General features: G+C 36.7%; 1 protein-coding gene across 1 annotated transcript in view; it reads right to left on the bottom strand.

Moving 5' to 3' along the window:
* DMD (dystrophin) overlaps positions 1-26,202 on the bottom strand; it is a 1,809,438-nt gene that overhangs the window by 1,456,348 nt on the left and 326,888 nt on the right. The window contains exon 16 of the mRNA XM_007456856.1: positions 10,865-10,988. Coding sequence (XP_007456918.1) covers positions 10,865-10,988 — 124 coding nt within the window. The remainder of the gene's footprint in view (positions 1-10,864; positions 10,989-26,202) is intronic.

The raw sequence follows: 26,202 nt of genomic DNA, 5'->3' as shown, positions 1-26,202 counted from the left end.
AGTACACAGACTATGGTGCTTGGGGATTATATGCTCCCAGGATGCTGTATCAATTAGCAGGTGAAACTTCTGGGTTATCTTGAAAGTGAGCTTCACAAAGACATCATTGAATTGTTTACACAAGTGTGCACAGAACCATGGAAAGTTCTAGCTTGCTACTTGAACTGAAAAGTCCATGAAAATAAAGTAGCCACAATATACTGTTAAAGATAAGAACCTAGACAAAGCTCCAAAATTCACATATTCTTAATTCTCAGCTTTGGTCTTCTAAATTCTCTGTCCTTAGCATCTTAATTGGCACACGTTTCCCAATACTTTAAATTTGTTCTCCATTAAAAGCTAAATGCTATTTGCAAAGGACTCTGAGCATTTAGAAGAAAAAAATAAGCACATTCTAAGTAAATACATAATATTCAAATATTTACAACTACCAAGAGCTACAGCGGGATGTGGGGCATCTCAAATTTTAACTATATCAGCTCAAAAAAAGAGAAAATAAGAAAAATACTTGTACTACAACAAAATGACAACAAGAACAGTGAGAACAAACTGGTGTTCTTTGAGTTAAACAGTTTTAGAATTATCCTTTTCCAACACAGTGGCTTCTATTTTATCTACATTGAGTTTTGTTTTGTTTGGTTTTTTTTTTTTTACATGAAATTATATGAAGAGTAGAATCAGAACACCATCTTGTCTTTATAAATGATGAAAAGATTATCAATGGCCTCAATGTCATGATCATAATCTCTTTATTCTAAGCATCTAATGGAATAATCAATTAGTATTACTAACAGAGAGACAAACATAATTGAATATCTCAGGGGTAATATTTGAGCTTAAATACCTTGTTTGGTTAGCCACATTATTCCAATTATCCTAATTTATATAACAACAATAACCACCATCATCACCACAACAAAACAGTAATCTCTGGAGTAGGTACTATTATTCTCCCAATTTGACAGAGGAGGAAAGCGAGGCACAGAGAGGTTTGTGAAAGATTTGAAAACACTGACATAACCATGATAAAAATGGAATGCCTTACACTGTGTACCAAATTACTGTGTATTACATGATTTCATATGTATTTCATAATAATTCTGTGAGATAGAATCAGCATTATTTTATCCTATTTTACACAAGAGAAAATTGAGCGCAAATAAGATTAAGTCATATATCCAAGATCATAGAAGTAGAGGCAATTTCCTGGTGGTCCAGTGGTTAAGATACTGCACTTCCATTGCCGGAGGCATGCATTCAATCCCTGGTCCTGGTCAGGGAACTAAGATCCCACAAGCCACACGGCATGGACAAAAAAAGAATCATAGAAGTAGAAAGTTTTAGACGAATATTAGAACCCTGATGATCTAGTTACAACTTAAGCTCTCTTTCAAACATACTCTGCTGCTTCTAGGGGTATTTCAATGAAGATGAATCAAACAGATTTGAACATATCTTATTCCAACTCACAGTAAAAGTAACCTGATAGTTTGGATGTAGTCAGGGATGGTATTCAAAATATTTACCCATTAATGCAGCATGGGCACCAAGGTATCAGAAGGAATGCCTGGTCACTTGGTATGGACACTGACAGTCTATAGGCTCATTGGCAACTGTGTACAGCTCAATTACTGTACCCCACTGCCGATGTATACTACTTGCAAACTGAGTAACTGCTGCATAAATAGAGATACAGGTCTGAGAAAGAAGCAGTTAGTAGCCTCCGCATATTTGTCAATGTTTAGATGATACCTGGGTTCTGATAAGCAACAACATTTTAAAGAGGAATATTGGAAAATTAAGAGAAAAACTGACATAAATGTGCCTTGAGGAGTATGAACAAGACAGTGAAGAGCCCAGAAAATTTCATTTCAGACACATCTATAGATAGTTGATTACAAATGAGAAAATTTAGGGTAGCAAGGAGACAGGAAAGAAGGTAATGAAAAGTTTTGGAGTCACTGTTCTCAGGTGGTTCGAATTCTGTCCCCGCTGCTTACCTGCTGTTTGACACTCAGAAAGTGTCAATGGCTGATTCTCAGTCCTCAGCTTATTTATCACCATAATTTGATTCAGAGGATTCCTCTTCTTGGGAATAATGATTTGGCTTCCTAGACTACAAACACATAACTTCCTCTGACCTCAAAGACTGCCTTTACTCAGTCTCCCATGCTGGTTCCTCCTCATCTCCTCAACCTCTAAATATAGTGTGTCCTAGGCCTCGATCTATATTTCCATTTGTTCAGGCCAACAACTTCGAATCCTTCTTGACTCTTTATGTCAAACCCCACAGGCAATCCATCAGAAAATCCTATGGGTTCTTACCTCAAAAGACATCCAGAAAGCAATGTTATAACTGTGCTCACTACTACACTAGTCAAAAGAACCCCATCATCTCTCGTGAGTCTAGATGTTTCAAAATAGCATACTAAATGGTATCCCTGTTCTTGTCTTTGCTCCCTAATGATACATTCTCAACACAGCTGACAGAGAAAGCCAGCTCAACTCTCCAAAAGCTTCCCTTCTCACTCGGAGTAAAAGCTAAAAGCCTAACCATGGCTTCACCTGACTTTAATCTCCGTAGCCCCTCTGACTTCTTATACTACTAAACACCTTGATATTTCAGCCCCAGACACACTCTTTGTTTTTCTCTGACACTCTAGGCACACTCGTACCTCCTCGGGCTATGCATTTATTCTTCTCTCTGCCTTAAATGGTCCTACCTCGGGTATTTGTAAATTCCTCATTAGATCTTTACTTAAATGGCACTTTCTCAGTGAGGCCTTGTACTGCCACTTTATCTACACACACACACACACACACACACACACACACACACACACACACCTTAGCTCTCATTCCCCCTTCATTTTCATCTTTGGCATTTATCACTAACATTCTATACGTTTTACATATTAATCTGTGTAATTTCCACCTTGCCCACAGGAATATAAACATATAAGGTCACGTATCCTTTTGCATTTCCTTCTTCATGCTATCTGCAGTGCCTAGAATAGTGCCTGGTACATAGTAGATGCATAATAAAGTGAGGTCTATCATAGCATCATGCCTCCATATACAATATTACAGTTTATCCCACTCCACCCACAGTTCAAAAGCTCTATGAAGGTGTACATGTGTAACAATCCTGGTAGTTATACATACAGTGGTCACAGAAACAGCCCATGAGTTTAGGTGCTACAAGCTGAGGAAAGTAAAGATGGATTCAATGAAAGTCTCCTGGAAACTCCAGATGAGATTGAGAGTTGGGCAAAACTCACTCTCCAACAGGACTGTTATGTAGTCCTGAAAACAGGAATAAACAATGACCCAAAGAGAAAACGAGTAGTACCATGTAAAGTTCATTAAGTCAAAACTTAATAGAATCCTGCCTTGGCTAAGGAAGAGAAAACAAAGGGGAAAAAAACCCCAACATGGTACTTGTAACATTTATTACAGAATAAAGAAAAAATATCATATTGAAAAAAATTAAAGGGAGTATAAACTCCCAACAGCGGTCTACCAAACAAAAGTTCAGGAAATAGTTCTGGCATCTTCACTGAGATATCATGGACTTCATAAAAAAGCAACATAAAATCATAAGGCTAGAAGATGTTGAATAACAGAAATGGAATGAAATACCAAGGCAACAGAGACACTGATCTCATAAGGAAGAAACTAAAGCCGCATTATTACGATCCAAATTAATATTGGAGATTTTAAAATGTAGACTTGATACTGAACAAAAGAGAAGGGAACGTTTCTTGACTATGGTACTAACCAGCATTCTTTGGACTCAGTAGCAAATAAACAAGTATTCCCATTCGTCAAGTAGAGAGTTATAGTATTTTCAAGTACCCTAATTACGTTGTTCCTGTATTTCCAGACTGTGCAAAATCTTTGGCTACGCTGACATGTGGGGATGTTTTGTTATCCACTAGGGAATAAGTGTAACAACACTTTACTGGTCTCAGAAACTTGGGGATTACTTTTTTCTCAGATGTTTTCCAAATGTTTCAACATCTTCAGTCTTTCTTCCTCTTCCATGGTTCCAACTCTCTCTTTCTATTTACTGATATATATATATATATATATATATATATATATATACACATACACACACACATATATATGTATATATATGTATATATATAAAAGCTTCCCCCTTGTTTTCAAGGCCACGAATATTATCTGAATGTTCTTCAATGATGACACCCATTTTCTTCCATGCATTTCATCTTCAATGTTAGTCCAAATATCTATAGCTAGATTTTAGCCCCCACTACGTTACAGAAACTTATTTCATGAAAGGCTCCAAATATTTTTCCTGCCAGGTACAATGCTTCTTAAAGCATTAAGTACCAATAACTAAAACAACCTCTTTCAAATCACCTTGTTCATGAAAACATATCTGCCCTTGACAATAAGATCTTTCTATAATCTTTCTTCCTCTAGAAACTCATCCAGCTTTTCTTTATGTCTGCCTATTTCCTTATGTATCTCTGTTTATCATATATGTATGTGTATGAATACATATGTATAATATGGATATAATATTTTTAATTGTAAAAGTATATATTTTATAACAGAACGCAGTTTTGAAATTATGTTTTCTCAACAGAGAAAAATACTTTACTCAGTATATATTCCGTATATGATCATATGTTTAGAAGCTACTACTCAAGATTCTAAAGTATCTAGTACACATAACTTCAAGTAAGGGCATGAGTGAACCGCTGCATGAGCAATGAATTGTACATTTTCAAATATATAATGGGCTCATGAAAATTCTGAGAGATCATCAGGAAGTTATGAATTCTAAAGTGTATAACTTCAAGTGCAAAATAAAAGGCAATTCAAATCACTATGCTGGGCACACGAAACTAATAAAATATTGTATGTAAATTATAATTAAAAAATAAGATAATTGATCAAAAAGGCAATTTAGTATTATTAAAAAATAAACATAATTAACGTAAGTTTTAAGCAAAGTACACAGGAAAGAGAAGTTTACTAGTTCTTTAATAAGCTGATTAAAAACACTCATGACCTCTTGTCCGCCTTCTTTACCTGCATCTCTTAAAGGCCTCTTCTTTTCATGACATCTTTTCTAATTAATATGAAAGTAAGTTCCACATCCCCCAGAGTCCTACTCTGACTATAGAAGCAATTAATTTTCTATTCACTTAAGATTCTATAATGAAGTTTTACCCTTTGACAGAAAAAGTAATTCATTCACTCAAATGTTTATTCAGAAGTTATTATATCCTTCATATTGGTAGCAGAGCCTGACTTAAAACGTGCCTGCAGAACTGAAAAAAAATCACTTATTCACATAATCAAATGTTAATTGGATTAAATACCAGGCGCCTATGTTACACACTGCATACCAAAACCAAACTAAGCCAAACCAAAAGCAAGGAACAAACAACCAAAACCCAATCAGATTAAGTTCCAGTCCCTAGTTTCTAGAAACCAACAATATAATCAATGTAACAATGGCGAGAAATCAGTTTGGATAAGTAAAAAGGAATTAGGTCATGGTAGTCTGCATAAAGGCAACGTGAAGACAGTGACTTTGCCAATGCCTTTCAGTCAAAGGCCACCAGGAACCTGCCTGTAGATGAACAAAGTTAAGTTGATTTACTAGTTGCAACAAGAGACATGGCATGTAATAGGGAACTATGGGGGTATGTCTCTAAGAGGATGTTACAAATAGTTTGTAGGGTTTGGGCTTGTGTAAGGTGATGTGGGTGGTCAAGGAAGCAAGGTTTTGCCTTTAATTAGGCGCTGTAAGGAAGTGGAGGTGACTCTATGATTGGATATCTTAAATCTTCTTATCTAGATGGCAGAAAGAATGTAGAGGCTAAAGCCATGATTAGTAAAGGTGCATAATCTGTCATATTAGTGAAGAGGAGGGATATTTGGTCATTTTGGGTGGTTTGGACAATGTTAGTATTTATTACTGTATTGAGACATAATTACACAATGGTCACTTTTTTGTCGTGATCCATCATGATTGTAGAGTGGCCCTGTCTGAGGTGAGCATTTGGAGTTGTTTGTCATATTCAACATGAGAACATTACAGACTAGCTTCAAGCACTAGTACAGCATCTAGCACCTCCAAGGCCTAACTGTAGTGCCAACCCAGCTCCTGGGTCTCAGTGGCTGCTCTTTTCTTTCTCAAATGAATGTAAACAGAGGCATAACAAGATACTACTTATGTTTTAGTAAGTTCACTCTGGCAGAAGTGATGTGAAAACTTCTAAAGTAATACAACATTAGTGGCAGTGAAGACCAGCTAGGGACTGTCATCTTAAACCAAAGTCAGCCATGATATTAGCTTTAGTCAGGGTTGTGGTGATGGGAACAGAGAGAATTGGACAGTTTCAAGAGCTGTTAAGGGAATGAGATTAAATGAACTTGTCAAAGGGTAGACTTGTGAATGGTAGAAGAAAAAATCTAGATGACCCAGTTAGCTTTTCGGTTTCTGGATGAGGTTGCTGGAAGAAGAAAAGTAAAAAGAAGGAATAAAGGAGTGCTGGAGAGAGACTGAAGTTTAAGTTTGCAGGCAAACATTCAATTAAATTTGTCTATTATGCAATTAGATATATTGGACTGGGCTTTAAGGGAGAGACATGAGCTAAAGATACACATTTGGGAGTCATTAGAAAATAGATGCTATTTGAACGGGAAGTAATGAGGATAATCTAGAGAGGAAAACAAGGGAAGAACTGTACAGAATTTCAATATTAAAGGAAAAACAAGATGGAACAAAATGGCAAAAACGTTAAAAAGGTAAACAATAGAGAGTGGTAGTCCATAATCCAAAGGAGGAAAGAATTTCATGAAGGACTAAGAGGTTAATAGGGTCTAGTCCTGCAGAGAAGTTGAGAAAATAAGGCACAAAAATATTCACATATATATTTATAGGATAGGATGGAAAGATGGAAAAACAGTCTGTTTAAAGGCTGATGATAAAGACCCAGAAAATAGGGAGGCAGTGAAGAAATGGATGTGTGGCTGAATGGAAGCAGGTTCCTGAGGACACAGACAGTGAAGATATTGAATACACACCCCCTGAGATTAGCCCTAATGAGCCAAAACAAAGTCTCTTCCACCAAGGCAGAGGGAAATAAAGAGACCGTGAGCACAAATACACATAATTTAAGAGAGATTGTTTTAACTAAAGTAAGAGGGAAAGTCACCTACTGTAAATGGTGGGGGAAAGTTTAAGAGACCTATAAAAACTTGAAATCATAGTGAAGAAAAGTTGAGAAAATTTACTAGGGAAGTATGGAAAGCTTAGGAAGAATTACTGATGAGTCTGTTAAAGTGTGTTTTTTCCCGAAATGGAGTAATGTCTGGCAGCGAAACATCTACAGTATTGTTAATGCAAGTGGGTAGGTGAATTGAGGAGATGAGGGAAATGGAAGCTATTGGAGACAGCAAGATAGTCCACATGGGCTGAGATTTTTAAGGATAAAGGCATAACTTGGGTGGAGGAGACTGTGAACCTGATGCCAAAGTCTTCAAAGAGAAAATAATAGAATAAATTGGTGAATGACAGATGGCCACTTGGCATGAAACACAAGGGAAAAGGTAGTTTTACATTAAGGGTGGTACCTTTGGAAGTGACCCTGAGAAGTGAGTAAACTAGCAATTCTAAAGGAGTGGAGGAGTGAGTCATTAATCTTCGTGGTGATCTTAAGGGTAAAAGTATTGGGTTGGCCAAAAAGTTCGTTTGGGCTTTCCCCATCTTACAGAAAAACCCGAACGAAATGTTTGGCCAACCCAATAAATTCCACATATGAACAAAACGGGTATACAGGAGAGAAAGTCTGTTTTGGAAGAAGGGTTTCCAAGTGCACAGTGAATGAGTGTGAGAAAGCACAAAGAAGAGAAAGTGAGACAGGAAAGAGTACAGAAGAGCATAGAGACGAAGATACAAGAAAGGACAGGTGAAGAGAGGTTCCTATATTCTCCGTGGCAAGCACAGATAATAGAGATAAGGGAACTGTAGAATTAATTGGCTTGAAGATTTCCCACAGAACTTGGTGAAAAGTTGATTTGGTATGGGTGTAAGCAAGTGTAAGTCCCAGGAAGAGCCCAAGGCCTGTTGACCTTAATGGCTAGTAGGAAAGCTTTTCAGGAGAACATTGTAGAGGTATAAAATCACCTTGGGGTAAGAAGAGCTTGTTTTGTTGGTTTAATTACTAACTTACATTACCATGTGCTCAGTTCAAGAAGTTGAGTAGCTATACCTGTTAAGTCAGCTGGAAATTCTGAACTATGGCGACATTAACAGAATGAGCGAAGAACACCTAGGAGTCTGGTAAAGTCTCCCATTGTGTATTGATTCTCCAACATTTATGTACATAGGAATCACCTGTGGATCTTGTTTAAATGCAAATTCTGATTTATCAAGCCTGAAATCAATCCTACAGGTCTAAGAAGCTCACAGATGATGCCAATACTGGTTGTCCAGGGACCACACTTTTAGTAGATATGTCCCCTAGAACTCAACTTTTAAAAAAGTGTATTATGGGGGCCTCCCTGGTGGCGCAGTGGTTGAGAGTCCGCCTGCCGATGCAGGGGATACGGGTTCGTGCCCCGGTCCGGGAGGATCCCACATGCCGCGGAGCGGCTGGGCCCGTGAGCTATGGGCGCTGAGCTTGCGCGTCCGGCAACGGGAAAGGCCACGACAGCGAGAGGCCCACATATCGGAAAAAAAAAAAAAAAAAAAAAAAAAAAAGTGTATTATGTTAATTATATGGATAAAACACATTGTTAATAGAGAAGGAAAATTTTTGTTAGATTTAAAAGTATATAAATCTGAAGTGATAGTGTCCTAGGATATTCTAATTGGCTGAAAGTGCTTGATTCCTTCATTCATTTATTACTTCAAGTGAAAATAAAAAGAGGAGGTATTATTTAGCCATTTTTAATGAATGCCTAAAAATGAATTAATACCACTCAAGCTCATGAGACAGGCCTCCCATGTGTTCAAAATAACCTACATAAACTGACAGGCAAAGAAGCAAGAAAATTAATGTATGCCTAAACTGCATATCCATCATCATTACTATGTATTTCTCTCAAGGATTTTTTAAATACATATACCTTATATTTAGCCTGAAGGAAATGTCTAGGTAAATCATTTCATTTCCTATTTTAGTAGGCAATTAAGAATGATGTTTTTATTTCAGAATATGAGAGTAAAAGTTGATAGAGGTGACTCAACGAAGCATCAGAAAACTACTCATACAGTATTGTACATTTTTTTAGCACTTTCAGTCTCATTGCTGGACACTATTGATTAAATGCAAATTGCTTCTAGGTAACCATATGATAACAGGAAATTTTTAAATTTATAGTCTGGAAATGCTAGAATTCAATTTTCCTGCTTGATCAAAGCTATTTTAAGACACAGAAATAGGATGGCAAACAGTTAAGTAGATTATTCAGATAGATAAAAAATATTTAATTAGCTAATAAAATGTCTACCCAAGGTGATTCATACTTTCAGTGGTCGAGTATGTCACATGAACTCCGAAACATAATTAGAGTTCATCTTCTCTAAGTAATTTTCTACTTGTAGAATTTCCCTCAAAAATTATAACAAAGAATATACCTTTGAATAAGTATACTCTGAAATAAGATATTTCGCTATTTTCTACATGTTATCATTCAGTTTAATTTTAAAACTAAAACATTAACAATCATAATTCCCTTTTCTTGAAACTATTTATAATAGTCCGTTATTAAGCTGATAACACAATACCACAGAGAGCCAATAAGAAATTTAAAATAACTTTCCCATTTATAAACAGTCAACTCTGAGAAATGTTGATGAAATTCTCTCTCCCCCTCAAACAGCCTATAAAAACAGAATTTTTTCTCCTAGAAGAAGATTTTTTTGTTCTCTAAAAGTTCCAACCCCATGGCAGGTATTCCCTTGTATCTGTGGTAGTGTTGTACTTGTAAAAATCTAATAGATTTTGTAATTCATGAAATCAAATGCTGGAAAGATAAAGCAGAGTGAATCCACACATGTGATCTTCCTATAGCTAAAATTATTTAACATTCAGAATACCTGTTTCTTTAGCCTGCCCACTGCAGAATATTCACTCTGCCTGTTAGAAATTTCCTCACAAACTATTGCCAATTATATACCAAAAATGGATGTTTATAAGTCGAAGTTGAAAAATCAAAGCCTTGAAAATGTCCCTGAAGATGAAACAGCTCTTATTAAATTAATAAAAATCCCTATTGCAAAGGATGAAACTATAATGTCTCAGTAGGAAATAAAACCAGCAAACAATCTTTTATAAAAAAAATAGTGAAAAAGGCCGGGCATCTTTTAGTTATGTTAATGTAATACATACATATCCAGAAAATGCAAATATGTTATAACTTATGACAATTATTAATGACTTTGAAGTATAACATTTTGATGATAGTGAGAGCACAAACAGGGTCTTTAGTATTCCTAAGGGTCGGGTCTATTCTATTCCATTCTGTTCTGCAAGCCTGCTAAAATAGCAGCCTTCAGGTGAAAGAACAATATATGAAGAGAAATCAATATGAGTTCATGTTACAAAGTTGTTAATTTACAGTTAAATAATATAAAAGTTAAAGAAGGTTTACAAAAAGTATTCCTCGTCACAGCAGAATCAGTAAACATTTCTCTATGCTAAACTTTGATTATACTTGATATGTAAAATATATTTCAAAGATATCTTTAAAAGCATTATATCATATCACTTTAATCTTTTCAACTTTAAGAGAATAAGAGTTCATAGCATAGAGTTTACAAGCAGCAAAACTTAGAAAAATACATAAAAATTAATGCATAACCTACATTGACTTTTTCTTTAAGGTCTGAGAAGTTGCCTTCCTTCCGATAGATGGCAAACTCAGGACTCTGCAACACAGCTTCTGAACGAGTAATCCAACTGTGAAGTTCAGTTATATCAACATCCAACCTAAGACAGGGAAGAAGAAGGGTCATTATTTCTTGATTATCTCTTTCTTCTATATGGAAAAAAAAAAAGCAATCTATCAACATTTACCATTTTTTCCCCAACCTGAAACTTCTGCCTGATGCCCCTATTACTGTTAACAGCATTACTATTTCCCTAGTCAGGATGGCTCAAAATTTGGAGTCAGCTTTGATCCAGTCTCATGATCACAGAGGTCATTTTATTCATCTCAATGTAGCAATGACCTCTACAGTATCTTCTATAAGTTGTTCCTCAGCCTTTGTTTGAATGTCTGCATGACTGAAAAGTTAGTACTTTCCAAGATAACTCTCTTTCTTTTTGGAATGTACTTACAGTAAACAAAAAATTCCTTTTGGTGGCCCCCATTAAACCATATCTCGGATACTCATGCCCTTCGTGTTGTCTCCAACCATACTGACGCTGTTTGGTCATATGACTTGCTATAGCAAATGGGAGGGATATTAGTACGTGTAACACAAGCAGGGGCTTGACAAGTGCTTGCACCTTGGATCTTGTCCTCGTAGAACACACACTCTGAGAAGGCAAGTGTTATATAAGACTTTGAAGGATCCTAAAGTGCTTTACAAAAGCTCAGGCTTGCCAGGTGGAGAGACCACGTGAAAGAGCATGCAGCACCAGGCAAGTGAATAAAGCCTTCTTTGACCTTCTGACCCAACTCAAACACCAGCTGAATACAACCAAGTGAGTGCTCTAGCTGACTCCACTCAGAACCACGGAACTGCCCAAAGAGCCCTGCCCACATTGCAAAATTGTGAGATATGATAAATAAATAAATAAATAAACAAACCATTAAATTTTGAGGTGGGTTGTTATGCTGCAATAGATACGTGATCACCCACACTGTTATTCTCAAACATTCTTTTATTGCAGAGATCTATGGAGCTACTGGGAATAAACTATTAACTCTGATGAGGTGATTCAGGTCTACTTAAAGCAGATATTTTCAAGGGAGTAGGTGAGTTGCAAGGGTGGAGAATGTCTATGAATCACTTGAAATTTCAGGCACAATTCTGAATGTGTGTGCATTTTTCTTGAGAAAGAACCTATAGATTTTATCAGCATCTGTAAAGAATCTATGATAACGGGAATTTAGAGATCATCTAATCCAATTGTTTATTAAACAAAACAAACAGGCAAACAAATGAAAGTTACCCAGAGAAATCAATGACTTACTCAATTTTCATAGGAAATCTGTGGAGTAGACCAAAAATACAAATACAAGATTTAAGACACCAAGTAATATACTGCAATCACCATGCTGTAGCTTCTTTTCCAATACAACCCTCAAATAGTTGAAATCGACTCTTTAAATCCACTAGAAGATATGTGATGGTCAGCCTACCCTACTCCTAGTTACTTCAATGGATATTCCATGGTTTACTTTCCTTAAAATTTGGTTCCTAAAAAGATCATATCAGTGGTGTTTAGTATAATCAGGAAAGAATAGACAATTATCTTCTTTATGAGTACTTTCATTGAGGTAGCCTATGAGCTCAATCAACTCAAACTTCACGGCTTTAAATCATATAAACCTGTTAGAATTTTTCATGTTAGTTGCAGGTTATTGTTTTAAAATTAAACTGATAAAGAGTTTCACAGAACACAAAACACTTCCAAAAGCCTTTTGTTTTCTTACAAAAATCAGTGGTAAGGTACTACTAATCTCTCTGCTCATATGAGGAGATGGAGGCTCAGAGAAATTAAGTCAATTGATCTCAGACTGTTAGTACCATACGGACGAAACTTAATTCATCTTGTTCACCATTATATCCTTCACCTCAAAGAGGACCTGATTCATAGTAATAAATATTTACTAAGTTTTGATTTACCAAGGCTACCCAACTGGAAATAGAAGAAACAGAGATCTGAATTCAGAGATTTTTTATTCTAAATTCCACATCATTAAATGTCAATCCCTTATTTCATTTGCATATGGATTATCAATATTTATGATGTTTTATTTTATCATACATGGTGATTATCTTTCCTACATTTGTTTTTCGCATAAGTTTAACTATTAGGTTTCCTATTTCTTCACTTGTAATGCTGATTTTAAGAGTCCTGTTGCATGCTACTAAAAATCTTTCTCATTGATGTTAATTTATGAAATCAACAGTCTTCAACTATGGTCATTTAGCCACCCACCAAATCCAGCGCATGTTTTCCATCAGAATGTCTTAAGAAGGACATTTTTGTTTTTCCTTTAGTTCAGTATAAAAATCTGTGTGTGTCTGTGCCTGTGGACATTCACTTGCCAGTGCATGGGGCAGGCCAGGAGTACTGGGATGTTAATACCTCAGGGGTGACCCTCAGCTAGTGAGAGCCGGGAGTTGGTAGATAAATATCCCAGCTCCCTTGCCTTCAGTGCAACCACCTTGAGGGATATTACACACAGTGTCTCAGAAGGTTCCCAGCAGGACTGAGCACAGTTGCCTCCATTGTTAACCTGCTCATGTATCATCCTGTAATGGCGGCCTTTTTCTTATCTCACTTCCTCACTTTGCTTCCTGGGATTACTTCCTAAAAAAACTACCTGCACCAAATCTTTGTCTCCAGATCCACTCTTGTGGAAACCCAGACTAAGGCAATGATCAACAGCCTCAAATGAGCCCAGCATCCTGCCATATTTAATTTTTTCACCTTGAGCTCTGACTCTCCACAGGAACTATTTCAAACTTTTCCCAAAGCTCTCAAAGCTCTGATCCATCTTTTTTGTTTGGGATTGACATATACACACTGCTATATTTAAAATAAAAAACAAGGGGAAAAAAAATCAACCAAAATGAAAAAAAAAAAGCTCTCATCCATCTTATTTCTCCACCTATCAAAAGATGACACTGTTTCCTACTTTACAAAGAAAAGTGCAATTATCAGACTAGAATTTCTCCCTTCCACTTCCTATGTCCAAATATTCAGTCTTACCTGCCTGTGCCCTTCTCATTCCTTTCCCTTCAAATGAGTTTCTCTTCTTTTACTTAAAGCCAATCCCTCTACCTGCATTTTGTACTTCATTCTCGTACTTCTTCTCAGGCGTCTGAGTCTATCATTTTTTTTAATGTATCCACTGTAAATTCAACCCCTCCCTCTCAAGTTAATTCTTCATATGGAAATTTAAACATATTTTTATTGATTCCTTTATTAAAAAATCAACACTCTCTTGACCCCCATATTCTCCTCTGGCCATTCTCTTATCTTCTGCAAAGGCAAATGTTTTGCAACAGTTGTCCAGTTTCCTGTCAGTTCCCCATCTCCTCTTCACCCCTTAATCCACTCAATGTTGTTTCTTAACAAAAACATATTAATAAAGGAATCATGTCACTAAAGCCAATGGAGAGTTTTACTTTCTTGCCATCTAGCAACACTTAACACTGTTGTTGACCATACTCTTCTTTGAAATTCTTTTTTTGCCTCCATGATCCCCCTCTATTTATTTTGTCTTCTATTTCTATGACCATGGGTAATTTTTTCTTTGCAGGCTCATCCTCTTCCATCCTGTTATTACATGCTGAAGTTATCAAGGCCCAGTTCATTTCCAATCATCTTCTATCCTATTATATTACTCTCTCACTAGCAATCTTATTCATGCTAATGACCTTAACCACAATATATATATCAATGACTCCGATACAGATATCTCTACTTCAAGCATTTCTTCTGAGCTCCATAGCTACATAACCATCCACCTACTGGATGATCCCACTTGCATGCTGTAAGAGCTCTTTCAATATATAATGTCAAGACCTAATGTTTGATTTTCTCTCCCAAACTGGTACCCTCCCAGTGTCCTCAGACCTGTGAATGGTATCACCGTCTATCACCTTTGATACCCTCCTCTCCCTTCCCTCACATATTTAGCAAAGTCTAATCCATCAAACATGCTATTTCGTGTGAATCTATCTCTACAGTTGGCATCCTCACTGATCTTGCCATTAAATGTGACCAAAACTACTGAAATGGCCTCTCCACTGGTTCTAGGCAACCTTTCTGGAACCCTCCCATCTGTTCCATGCACTACTGGTGAAATTATCATTTCTAAAAGATATCTGATTATATAACCTTCATTCATTAAGCCACTCAAAGATTTTCCATTTTTCTTAGGATAGAGAGCAAAATTTCAGACCTCTTAACCCTATACTTTACTTCTAGAAACAAATCTCTCTTCAAGTTTCTTAGGGAACCAAGGACCCATACTGCAGTCTTGTCCCTCCGCCAATGAAGTGAAATCCTTCATTGACTCTTATCCACTAGAAGATTTCTATTTTGGAAACTTGGCTTCTTGATATAATCCATGTTGGTCACTCTGGTCAAATCTGTCCCTTCACCTTTACACTAGTCTGACTCAATCACACATCAAATACTCTCTGAGTCATAAAGGTGAGATGTGAATATCCACCATTCAATGTCAAATTCTCCCTTTAGACTTGGTTTTTGTGGTCCCACACCCTTTTGATTCAGAGCATCTCTGTTAAAGATTGCTCACATCCACCTACAGGTCCATGAAACTAAAAGTTGACTCAAGTTGCTAAGCTGGCATCACAGCTGGGAGAGTTCTGCTAAGGCCTATGTTGGAGAAAGTTTTCACCAGGCCCGGAATTTACATTGGTCTTGTTTGAACATGTGTTATAATTATCCTTTACCACCACCTCTAATCAATTGCAAAAAAAAAAAAAAAAAAGGTAAAGGATATTTATTCAGTTTGAAAATAATTTTCCAAAAGATCATAATACTTTTAGACATCTGTCTTTCTGAAAAATGTGAAACTGTATGTTTCCTTTTAAAACACATCTCTACCTTCGTTTCTGCCACAAAATATATACTAAGTGCTTATTATATGCCAGACATAGTATTAAACTCCACAGATAACAGAGATGAAAATGCAGCAGTCCACATTATCAAGGAGTTTGGTTTAGCAAAGCATCCATTTGACAAAAAATGCTTTAGACATAGAACTGGGGCTCAGCTCACACTGTGACTTTTGTTTAGAATAATCAAAAAACACCTTTTCAATGAATTAAGATTAAATCAGTTTCTAGACTAGAGACTCTGCCAGGTAAATTGGTTATCTCCACACAATGAAGCCTTTGCGGAGTCAACACCATGGTAACCGTCTGCTTGCTGCTCAGACTGTGGAGATTTTAAGGGAGGCCTGGGCACCAGTTGGCATGTAGTTCTAATAATTCAGATCAATTCAGGCAACAGGATGTAAAATCCCATAGAGTGGTCTTTCCTCATTCAATGTTTTTGTTTGTCTGATTTTATAGATTTGGAAAGAGACTGCAAAAGATGACTAAACTTGCTCTTTACATAAGTATCTTTTTTTTTTTTTTTTTTTTTTTGCCATATGTGGGCCTCTCACTGTCGTAGCCTTTCCCGTTGCCGGACGCGCAAGCTCAGCGGCCATGGCTCACGGGCCCAGCCGCTCCGCGGCATGCGGGATCCTCCCGGACCGGGGCACGAACCCGTATCCCCCGCATCGGCAGGCGGACTCCCAACCACTGTGCCACCAGGGAGGCCCTACATAAGTATCTTTTAGAGAGTGATTAAACTCTTTTGATTTACAGATTTATTTATTTTAATAAATTATTTTTATTTTTTTTTATTTTCTTATTTTCTTTAACATGTTTATTGGAGTATAACTGTTTTACAATGTTGTGTTAGTTTCTGCTGTATAACAAAGTGAATCAGCTATATGTATAAATATATCCCCATATCCCTTCCCTCTTGCGTCTCCCTCCCACCCTCCCTATCCCACCCCCCTAGGTGGTCACAAAGCACCGAGCTGATCTCCCTGTGCTATGCGGCTGCTTCGCGCTAGCTAGCTATTTTTACATTTGGTAGTGTATATATGTCCATGCCACTCTCTCACTTTGTCCCAGCTTACCCTTCCCCCTCCCCATGTCCTCAAGTCCATTCTCTATGTCTGCGTCTTTATTCCTGTCCTATCCCTAGGTTCATCAGAACCTTTTTTTTTTTTTAGATTCCTTATATATTTGTTTTTCTCTTTCTGACTTACATCACTCTGTATGACAGACTCTAGGTCCATCCACCTCACTACAAATAACTCAATTTCATTTCTTATTATGGCTGAGTAATATTCCATTGTTTCTATGTGCCACATCTTCTTTATCCATTCATCTGCAGATGGACACTTAGGTTGCTTCCATGTCCTGGCTATTGTAAATAGTGCTGCAATAAACATTGTGGTACATGTGTCTTTTTGAATTATGGTTTTCTCAGGGTATATGCCCAGTAGTGGGATTGCTGGGTCATGTGGTAGTTCTATTTTTAGTTTCTTAAGGAACCTCCATACTGTTCTCCACAGTGGCTGTATTAATTTACATTCCCACCAACAGTGCATGAGGGTTTCCTTTTCTCCACACCCTCTCCAGCATTTATTGTTTGTAGATTTTTTGATGATGGCCATTCTAACTGGAATAAACCTACCTAAGGAGACAAAAGACCTGTATGCCGAAAACTATAAGACACTGATGAAAGAAATTAAAGACGATACAAACAGATGGAGAGATATACCATGTTCTTGGATTGGAAGAACCAACATTGTGAAAATGACTTTACTACCCAAAGCAATCTACAGATTCAATGCAATCCCTATCAAACTACCAATAGCATTTTTCACAGAGCTAGAACAAAAAATTTCACAATTTGTATGGAAACACGAAAGACCCCGAGTAGCCAAAGCAATCTTCAGAAAGAGAAACGGAGCTGGAGGAATCAGGCTCCCTGGCTTCAGACTATACTACAAAAGCTACAGTAATCAAGATAGTATGGTACCGGCACAAAAACAGAAATACAGATCAATGGAACAGGATAGAAAGCCCAGAGATAAACCCATGCACATATGGTCACCTTATCTTTGATAAAGGGGGCAAGAATACACAGTGGAGAAAAGACAGCCTCTTCAATAAGTGGTGCTGGAAAAACTGGACAGCTACACATGAAAGAATGAAATTAGAACACTTCCTAACACCATACACAAAAATAAACTCAAAATGGATTAAAGACCTAAATGTAAGGCCAGACACTATCAAACTCTTAGAGGAAAACATAGGGAGAACACTCTATGAACTAAGTTACAGATTTATTTTTAAGGGATTTCAAATATTTTTTAGGGAAGTTGTGAGTAAAGTGCTTTACCTAGGAAAACTATATCTATTCATAAGCATGTGTGTTAATATGTTACACTTTCTTTCTGAAATGGAATGGAACAAAGTATCAATGAGTTTGTACTATTCTTAGGTGTTAGACTTTCTTTTTCTCTTTTCTTTCATCTTTGTGATGTCTTGATTCCTTTGGCAATAGGTGGAACCTAAACCCAATTCTTACATGATTTAAGCTCTGAGCTATTGCTCATGTAATATTCTGTTTACTTTTTTTTTCCCGTGGCTTCTATTTGGGCTTGTTGCTTCAACCATATCTATGATTTTCTTACTAAAACTTTCTGTCTCAATGTAATATACAGTCAGCCCATACTCCAAGATCTAACATTCAATACCATCCCTTAGCGTTCTGGGACTTAACTGTCAGCTGCTAGCACTTGTTTTCCCTCCAGTATTCTGCCAGTAGACAGCCCCATCTCTGTGTGCCAGCAATGAGGACGGAAGGGTGAAGGGGAAGCAGAGGCAGAGTTTTCAAAAGGCTTCCTGTGCACTCTTCCTGAGTGCCAATGGCTCACATTCAATGCTTAGTCTCAGTGACATTTCCACCGCTTTTAGCAAAATGAACAAGACCTCCTTCTTGGCTTCTACTCAGACCCTGGCTTCCAAGTAACAATTGCACATTTACTTTATTCCTTATCAATTTGGCAGCTCTTGCTTCATCACTTTCTGTGCCTTGCCCCCTAGTTTTCACATGTTCACTGGCATTGAATATTTTTCACATATCCTTGCTGAGATGTATGCCAAATTAACAGACTCCCCTGATTTAAATCCATACATGTTTCTAAATTGGGTGCTATCTATTCTCCCTAGCGTTTTGCCACTGGTATTTTTTATCACGCTTTGCACTACTTGAGGCTGGGTCTTTAATCACCAACTGAAGATATCATACAGATGTAACTCAGGTACCTTTTCAAAACCCTCAAGAATAACACTGAAGAGTTATTTTCAATACCATATTAAATCTTGGATTCTGTGCATGTATTTTTCTTCCTTTATAAAATCACTCATTTCTACTAATTTTTTTCACTTTTAAAACTCTCACAAAACATTGATAAAGAACTGACATAGAATAAGTTGCTTATAATGGGCCTGTACACCCTCAGAATCAGCCCATCAATAAAATTTCTTATTACTCTCATCTTACTCTCATAACACACTTCACTCTGTACTTAATGTACTTCTATATGTTATTACAGACAGACTCTATCCCTTAGATAGAGTCTAACTTTATCCAGAGAGGCATGGACACATATACACTACCAAACTTAAGGTAGATAGCTAGTGGGAAGCAGCCGCATAGCACAGGGAGATCAGCTGGGTGCTTTGTGACCGCCTGGAGGGGTGCGATAGGGAGGGTGGGAGGGAGGGAGACGCAAGAGGGAAGAGATATGGGAACATATGTATATATGTAACTGATTCATTTTGTTGTAAAGCAGAAACTAACACACCATTATAAAGCAATTATACTCCAATAAAGATGTAAAAAAAATTTTTCTTTATCTAAGAAAATTATGACTTCTCTCTATTTACAAAATGATTTTCTTCCTGTAACAGTTGAGGAATATTCTGTCCTATATTTTTCAAGTATAACCTAAAATCTCATCTTTGTGATTATTTATGATTAACAGTGAAGTGACAATTTTCTCTCCTTTACAAAGGTACTCATCACAACCCCCCAAAACTAAGATCTGTAGAGTCTCATGGAACAGAGCAACCATATCTTTGATTTTTTTTTTTTTTTTGCAAATATTTTATTACCAAACCAAGGTTTTTTTCCAAAGAGATCTTCTATTTTTCTGGAAGTTTCAAGTATGGTGCATACATACGAAATATTTGAAAGGTCTAAGTTTTCCCTCAAGGTCATATTGTACAAATGGACTCTACTTCCTCCAGCTGAATTTTCCATAAAGATAATGCGAATTAGATCAATTATACTTCCTTGCAGTCAAAATTGGGAGATATATGTCTGTGTTGCAGGTGCGTGTATATGTGTGTGTATGTGTAAATATTTTAAGTAAATTAAAAGTAAAGCAGAAACTAACGAACCATTGTAAAGCAATTATACTCCAATAAAGATGTTAAAAAAATTTTTTAAATAAAAGACAAACAGAAACACATCCAAAAGAACCAGAGAAACACTTGCAGTTTAAAAAGTTATCAATTTTGAATTGTCAACAGTAAATCATTGTATGGAATTTGTGCTCTATGATAACACTGCTAATTATGTCAGAAGAGCCTCTTAATGGGCACTACTGTGTTCTGTTAATATAGTGACTGCCACATGAAGTATTTAACTAAGATGACACATTTACATAAACTTTAATTTAGTCACTTTCAATATACCATTTGGAACTCATCATTCCCAAATGTGTAAACTGTGAAACTATAAATCCTTCAAGCTCCCAGACTTAAACTAATTTGATTAGTGAGCTAGGTTATGAATGGCCATATTACATCTTTAAACATCTTTGCACATAGAATTTCATAAAAACTTATAAGCCTCACCTTTAGCAGCCTGAAAGTAAAGTATTAACATTTGTGAAATATGTTAACTCTTGCACAATCCTAAGGCTCTAGGCCTAGACCAGATCACTTAACAAACCAAATTTTAATGTACATGTTAATTAGCTAGAACACACGTTTTCATGTTCATGGAAACAAAACTATGACTCTTTTTTACTGGTACTACAATGTGGAAGAAATCTTCCTGGAGGTGAGGTAAGATTTTTAAATTTTGTTTATTATATATATATATTTTTTTAAATATTTACTTATTTATTTTTGCTGTGCTGGGTCTTCTTTTAAATGCGTGGGCTTTCTCTAATTGCGGCAAGTGGGGGCCACTCATCGCGGTGCGCAGGCCTCTCACTATCACGGCCTCTTGTTGCAGAGCACAGGATCCAGATGCGCAGGCCCAGTAATTGTGGCTCACGGGGCTAGTTGCTCCGCAGCATGTGGGATCTTCCCAGACCGGGGCACGAACCCGTGTCCCCTGCACTGACAGGCAGATTCTCAACCACTGTGCCACCAGGGAAGCCCTATTATATTTTTTAATAATCATCTTTCTTCTTCAGATTTCTAGAACATGAGAACACGTTTTAATTCCGTATTGGTATATGGCTACTCTCTGGATGCCAAACCATATGATGAACTCCTACTCATCTTTCAAGACTCTGTCCAAGATATACAACTTCTGTGAAGGTTTTCTTGATCAACCTCTCCCTTCTCTTTCCCCTTCAACCTTCCTTCTGGGGAAACTGGTCCTTCCCTCCCATATGTTTCCACATGTTACTTCCTTTTAAAAACTGAATAAATAGAATACAAATTAAATTTGAACCAGAGAAATGTTATAAAATTTTGAATGAAATTTGTTAAAAAATATTTTAAAAAATCAATATAAACCTTGTTATTGCTAAAATATAAAGTATTTCTAGGATTTTGAGATGTGCTGAGTATATGGTGATTATTGTACTTTTACAGTTATACAATATTATTAAAGGACAAAATCCTATTTAATCAGGAGAAAACAAGTTAACATTTAGATAACTACCTCCCTTAAATCAAGATAGTTTTTATATACACACACAGATATATGCATGTGTTTGTATAGTGTGGGCGTGTTTTCTTTGGTGGGAGGGGGAAAACAGGGCCAAATGATTGCCTTAAATTCTTTTTTGGAGTGTTTGTGAATGTATGTGTTTGTACGTGTATGCTTTAAATGTGTGTGCTTTAAATGTAAAGTAAATATGGTGCAGTGGAAACTCACTGAACTGAAAGTCAGCTGTCACAAGTTTTAATCACGCATCTTAATCTTTATGCTGCTACCCTGGACAAATGACTTAACTTCTCTGATCTCCCTTTACTTCTTCCTTTAAATTTCAAAAATTACAAAGCTTCCATCAAACTGGTCTTAAAATAAAAACTAACAAGGACTTTTTAAAAATTACTCTTAAATGTGTATTTATTTATCTCACTAATTAAAGTGATTTTGACCTGAGATACAAAGCTGAGGTCAGCTTTGCTTACACTGAAGCTTTGATATTCCAATTAAATTAGTCTGTTCAGCTAGCAATCAAATTAAGTAACATCTAAGGATGTTATGATTCCCAGTTATAATAAGAGCCCTATAAACTCTTTTTGACAGTTTACACAGCACCTGAAACAAAATATAACGAATGGGAAAGAACACTGTCTTCAGTTAATATAAACCTGACACATTAACAGTCCTATCAAATAATGTGTTTTCCTTGTGTTTGCGTGATCTTATTTACAAGCTTAAATGTATTTCCAGTTTTATATAAGTTTAAGCACATCACTCATAAAATCATACGTTTTGGGGCTTCCCTGGTGGCGCAGTGGTTGAGAGTCCGCCTGCCGATGCAGGGGACACGCGTTCGTGCCCCGGTCCGGGAAGATCCCACATGCCGCGGAGCGGCTAGGCCCGTGAGCCATGGCCGCTGAGCCTGCGCGTCCGGAGCCTGTGCTCCGCAACGGGAGAGGACACAACAGTGAGAGGCCCGCGTACCGAAAAAAAAAAAAAAAACGTTTCAGTACAGCAAAATTTAATGATTCCAGTTTGCGCTGAAATGCATCTTTAAAAGATACTAAAAAATCAATTTCTGTGTAGTTTACCTTGTCCTAAAATATGCCTATTTAACATGTGCTTCAAAATCTGGATTCTAGTCCAAAACATAAAGTTTGTCCTTAAAATCATGCATCTTCTTCATTGTCAATTATGGTAAATCAAATTACATGTTTAATGTGTATAAAATACTGCCTTTTAAAATACATGCCCTTGAAAAAAAAATACATGCCCTTGAATACAAACCCAGCAATTTAATATTTTTAAGCTATAAATGCCAGAAAACTCTCCATGCGTTATCTGGCATTGCTATTAATCTTTGTACCTCTAGGATAGTTAGTTGTACTGAACAGAATAAAACTTCTACAAAAATATTGTTTCTCTGCAAAAAGTAAAACAACTAAAATATTTTAACAAGTGGTAGATTAAAATGACTTGAACATAATCTTCTTAGCTTAATTTGGTAACAAATCTCAATCATTTAAAAATACATTGGTAATATTTATTTCTAAAATGTGATATGGTTGAAAAGAAGTCACTTTTACACCTTCTGTTAATATAACTTTCAGGGAAACACACCTTAAAAACTGAGGGCTTCCCTGGTGGAGCAGTGGTTGAGAGTCCGCCTGCCGATGCAGGGGACGCGGGTTCATGCCCTGGTCCAGGAGGATCCCACGTGCGGCACAGCGGCTGGGCCCGTGAGCCATGGCCGCTGGGCCTGCGCGTCCGGAGCCTGTGCTCCGCGGCAGGAGAGGCCACAGTGGTGAGAGGCCCACGTACCGCAAAAAAAAAAAAACAACTAAGGAAATCCCCCAAATTCTAATATGTCAAAACCAGCTAGATTAGAGGAATTAGTTATAAAGCCAAAGAGTATGAAAGCCCGTGGACAAAAACTGCATGATCCAGAGGATCAGAAATAAAATGTTGCTAAGCCACAGATGCATGGAGCCTATTTTTCACTTTCAGTAAAATGAAAGTCCCTTTGAAACACAGTTCTGTGCAAGAAAATCATCTTAACACAGGTTAATGGAAATATTCTTGTGATAGATGAAATCTTGTTATAATAATACATCTATAATCATACAATGTAATATGCTCAAGTTAAAAACCCTGAGCCATTTACTTTAAAATCAAATTTGATGTTTATTTAAAATTGATGAAAACAAAAAGCAAAGCTGTATATGCTCTTGTGAGAAATAAATGTGGGCACTAGAGGGTGCACATTCCCTTTCACAGCTTGTCTGGACTTCAATTTGGCTTCTCTTATATTTTCTTATCTACATAATGATAACATGGTGACAAATGGATTTTTCATGCGAGTCCTCTTACAGAGAAACATAAAATGTCCAAAGATATAGATAAAATGGTGTAAAAGGAACATGTGAGGAAGGCATTTAAACATATACACAAAAGTATCTTGAAGTCATAATACAGAGATTCCCTTGAGAAAATTTCTTCAAATTGGGGAGAAACACTTAATCCAAATAATACAGTAGCATTTTCTGGACTTTATAACTCAGGATTTTTTTCCCAGTTCATTCATCTTACCTACTCTTTTGAACGTTAATAAATATGTAGACACTTGTGTTCTATAAATCTGCCTATAAATACATTCCTGTACCAAGATTAAGTTTTTAAAATGTTAATTTAACATTCAATCAAATTCACAGGAAAAAATAGCATTTTAAGCATCTTGTTCATGTCACATGCTTTCACAAAGAACAAATTAATTCATCTCCCATGATAACTGTGTAGGCTATTTATTATAATCTTCATCTTCATAGCTATATCAAGAACAGAGAGCTTCAGAAACCTTTACTTTCAACACACAGTGAAATATGAAGTTAAGATTCAAAACCAGGTATGTCTGAATCCAAAGATTTCCACTACACTACACTTATATTCCTTTGTTCCAAATGAGAGGGAAACCATTTTTTTTTAAATATTAAGGAAAAGTCAACATGAACTTCCTGTTTGTTGCTATACAGTACAGTCTGGTGGTTACTACTGTGCTGTTTTGGATTATGCCAGAATTTGACTGGAGTCTCTAACACTAGGACATTAACTCTGAACATTTTTATTAACCTAAACTATGATATTTAGTTGCAGAATTCATACCCTCATGGCATTATGAAATAATTACTTTTTCCCAGTTTATTTTTACTTTGCAGTCTTCCTTAATTTCCTAAAGTCCCCAAATTTCCATTCAGCTGATGTGTTTTCTGATGTTAGAACTGATTAAGCATAGATGGCAAAGGTTATGACAGATAATAAGGTTAAGACCATGGTTAGCACTAGAAGTCCTGCACCTGGAAAATCAGTTCAATTATATAGGACTCCATTTACGCGTTGATACTGAAAAAGATACCTAACTCTGAAGGAAAAATCTTTTTCACTGATAAAGATCTCTGTATTTAAAGATATAGCCAAATGCTCCAGTGGTACCATAGCATCTATGAGACTTAGAAGGTAGAACAGCCATGAGACTTAGAAGGTAAAACAGCCATAATCTAGGGTAAGTGCACCATTTCCATAGACAGACCTCAATAAAGTAGTCAACAGTCTCAGTCAATCTTTTATTTTCAACTAAATAATTTGATGAAATTACCTTTAGTTTCTCATTACAGATAACATGACATAGAGTTCAAGAATGCAGCATCCTGTAGAGAGGGTGTGGAGAAAAAAGAGTCCTCCTTACACTGCTGGTAGGAATGTAAATTGGTGCAGCCACTACAGGAAACAGTATGGAAGTTCCCTAAAAAACTAAAAGTAGAGCTACCACATGATCCAGCAATCTCACTCCTGGGCATATACCCAGAGGAAAACATAATTCGAAAAGATACATGCACCCCAATTTTCATAGCAGCACTATGCACAACAGCCAGGACAGGGAAGCAACCTAAATGCCCATTAACATGAATGGGTAAGGAAGATGTGGTAATATAAATATAACGGAGTACTACTCAGCCATAAAAAAGAATGAAATGATGTCATTTGCAGCAACATGGATGGACCTACAGATTATCATACTAAGTGAAGTAAGCCGGACAGAGAAACACAAATATCATATGATACCGCTTATATATGAAATCTACAAAATGGTACAAATGAACCTATTTATAAAACAGAAATAGACTCACAGACATAGAAAACAAACTTACAGTTATCAAAAGGGGAGGAAGGATTAAATTAGGAGTTTGGGATTAAAATACACACACTACTATATATAAAATAGATAACCAACCCAACAAGGACCTACTGTATAGCACAGCAAACTATACTCAATATCCTGTAATAACCTATAATGGAAGAGAATGTAAAGAATATATATATAGGGCTTCCCTGGTGCGCAGTGCTTTGAGAGTCCGCCTGCCGATGCAGGAGACGCGGGTTCGTGCCCCGTTTTGGGAAGATC

This window comes from Lipotes vexillifer, unplaced genomic scaffold (assembly GCF_000442215.2).
Source record: "Lipotes vexillifer unplaced genomic scaffold, Lipotes_vexillifer_v1.1 scaffold207, whole genome shotgun sequence".
Lineage (NCBI taxonomy): Eukaryota > Metazoa > Chordata > Mammalia > Artiodactyla > Lipotidae > Lipotes > Lipotes vexillifer.
This window is presented reverse-complemented; position numbering and strand designations above follow the sequence as displayed.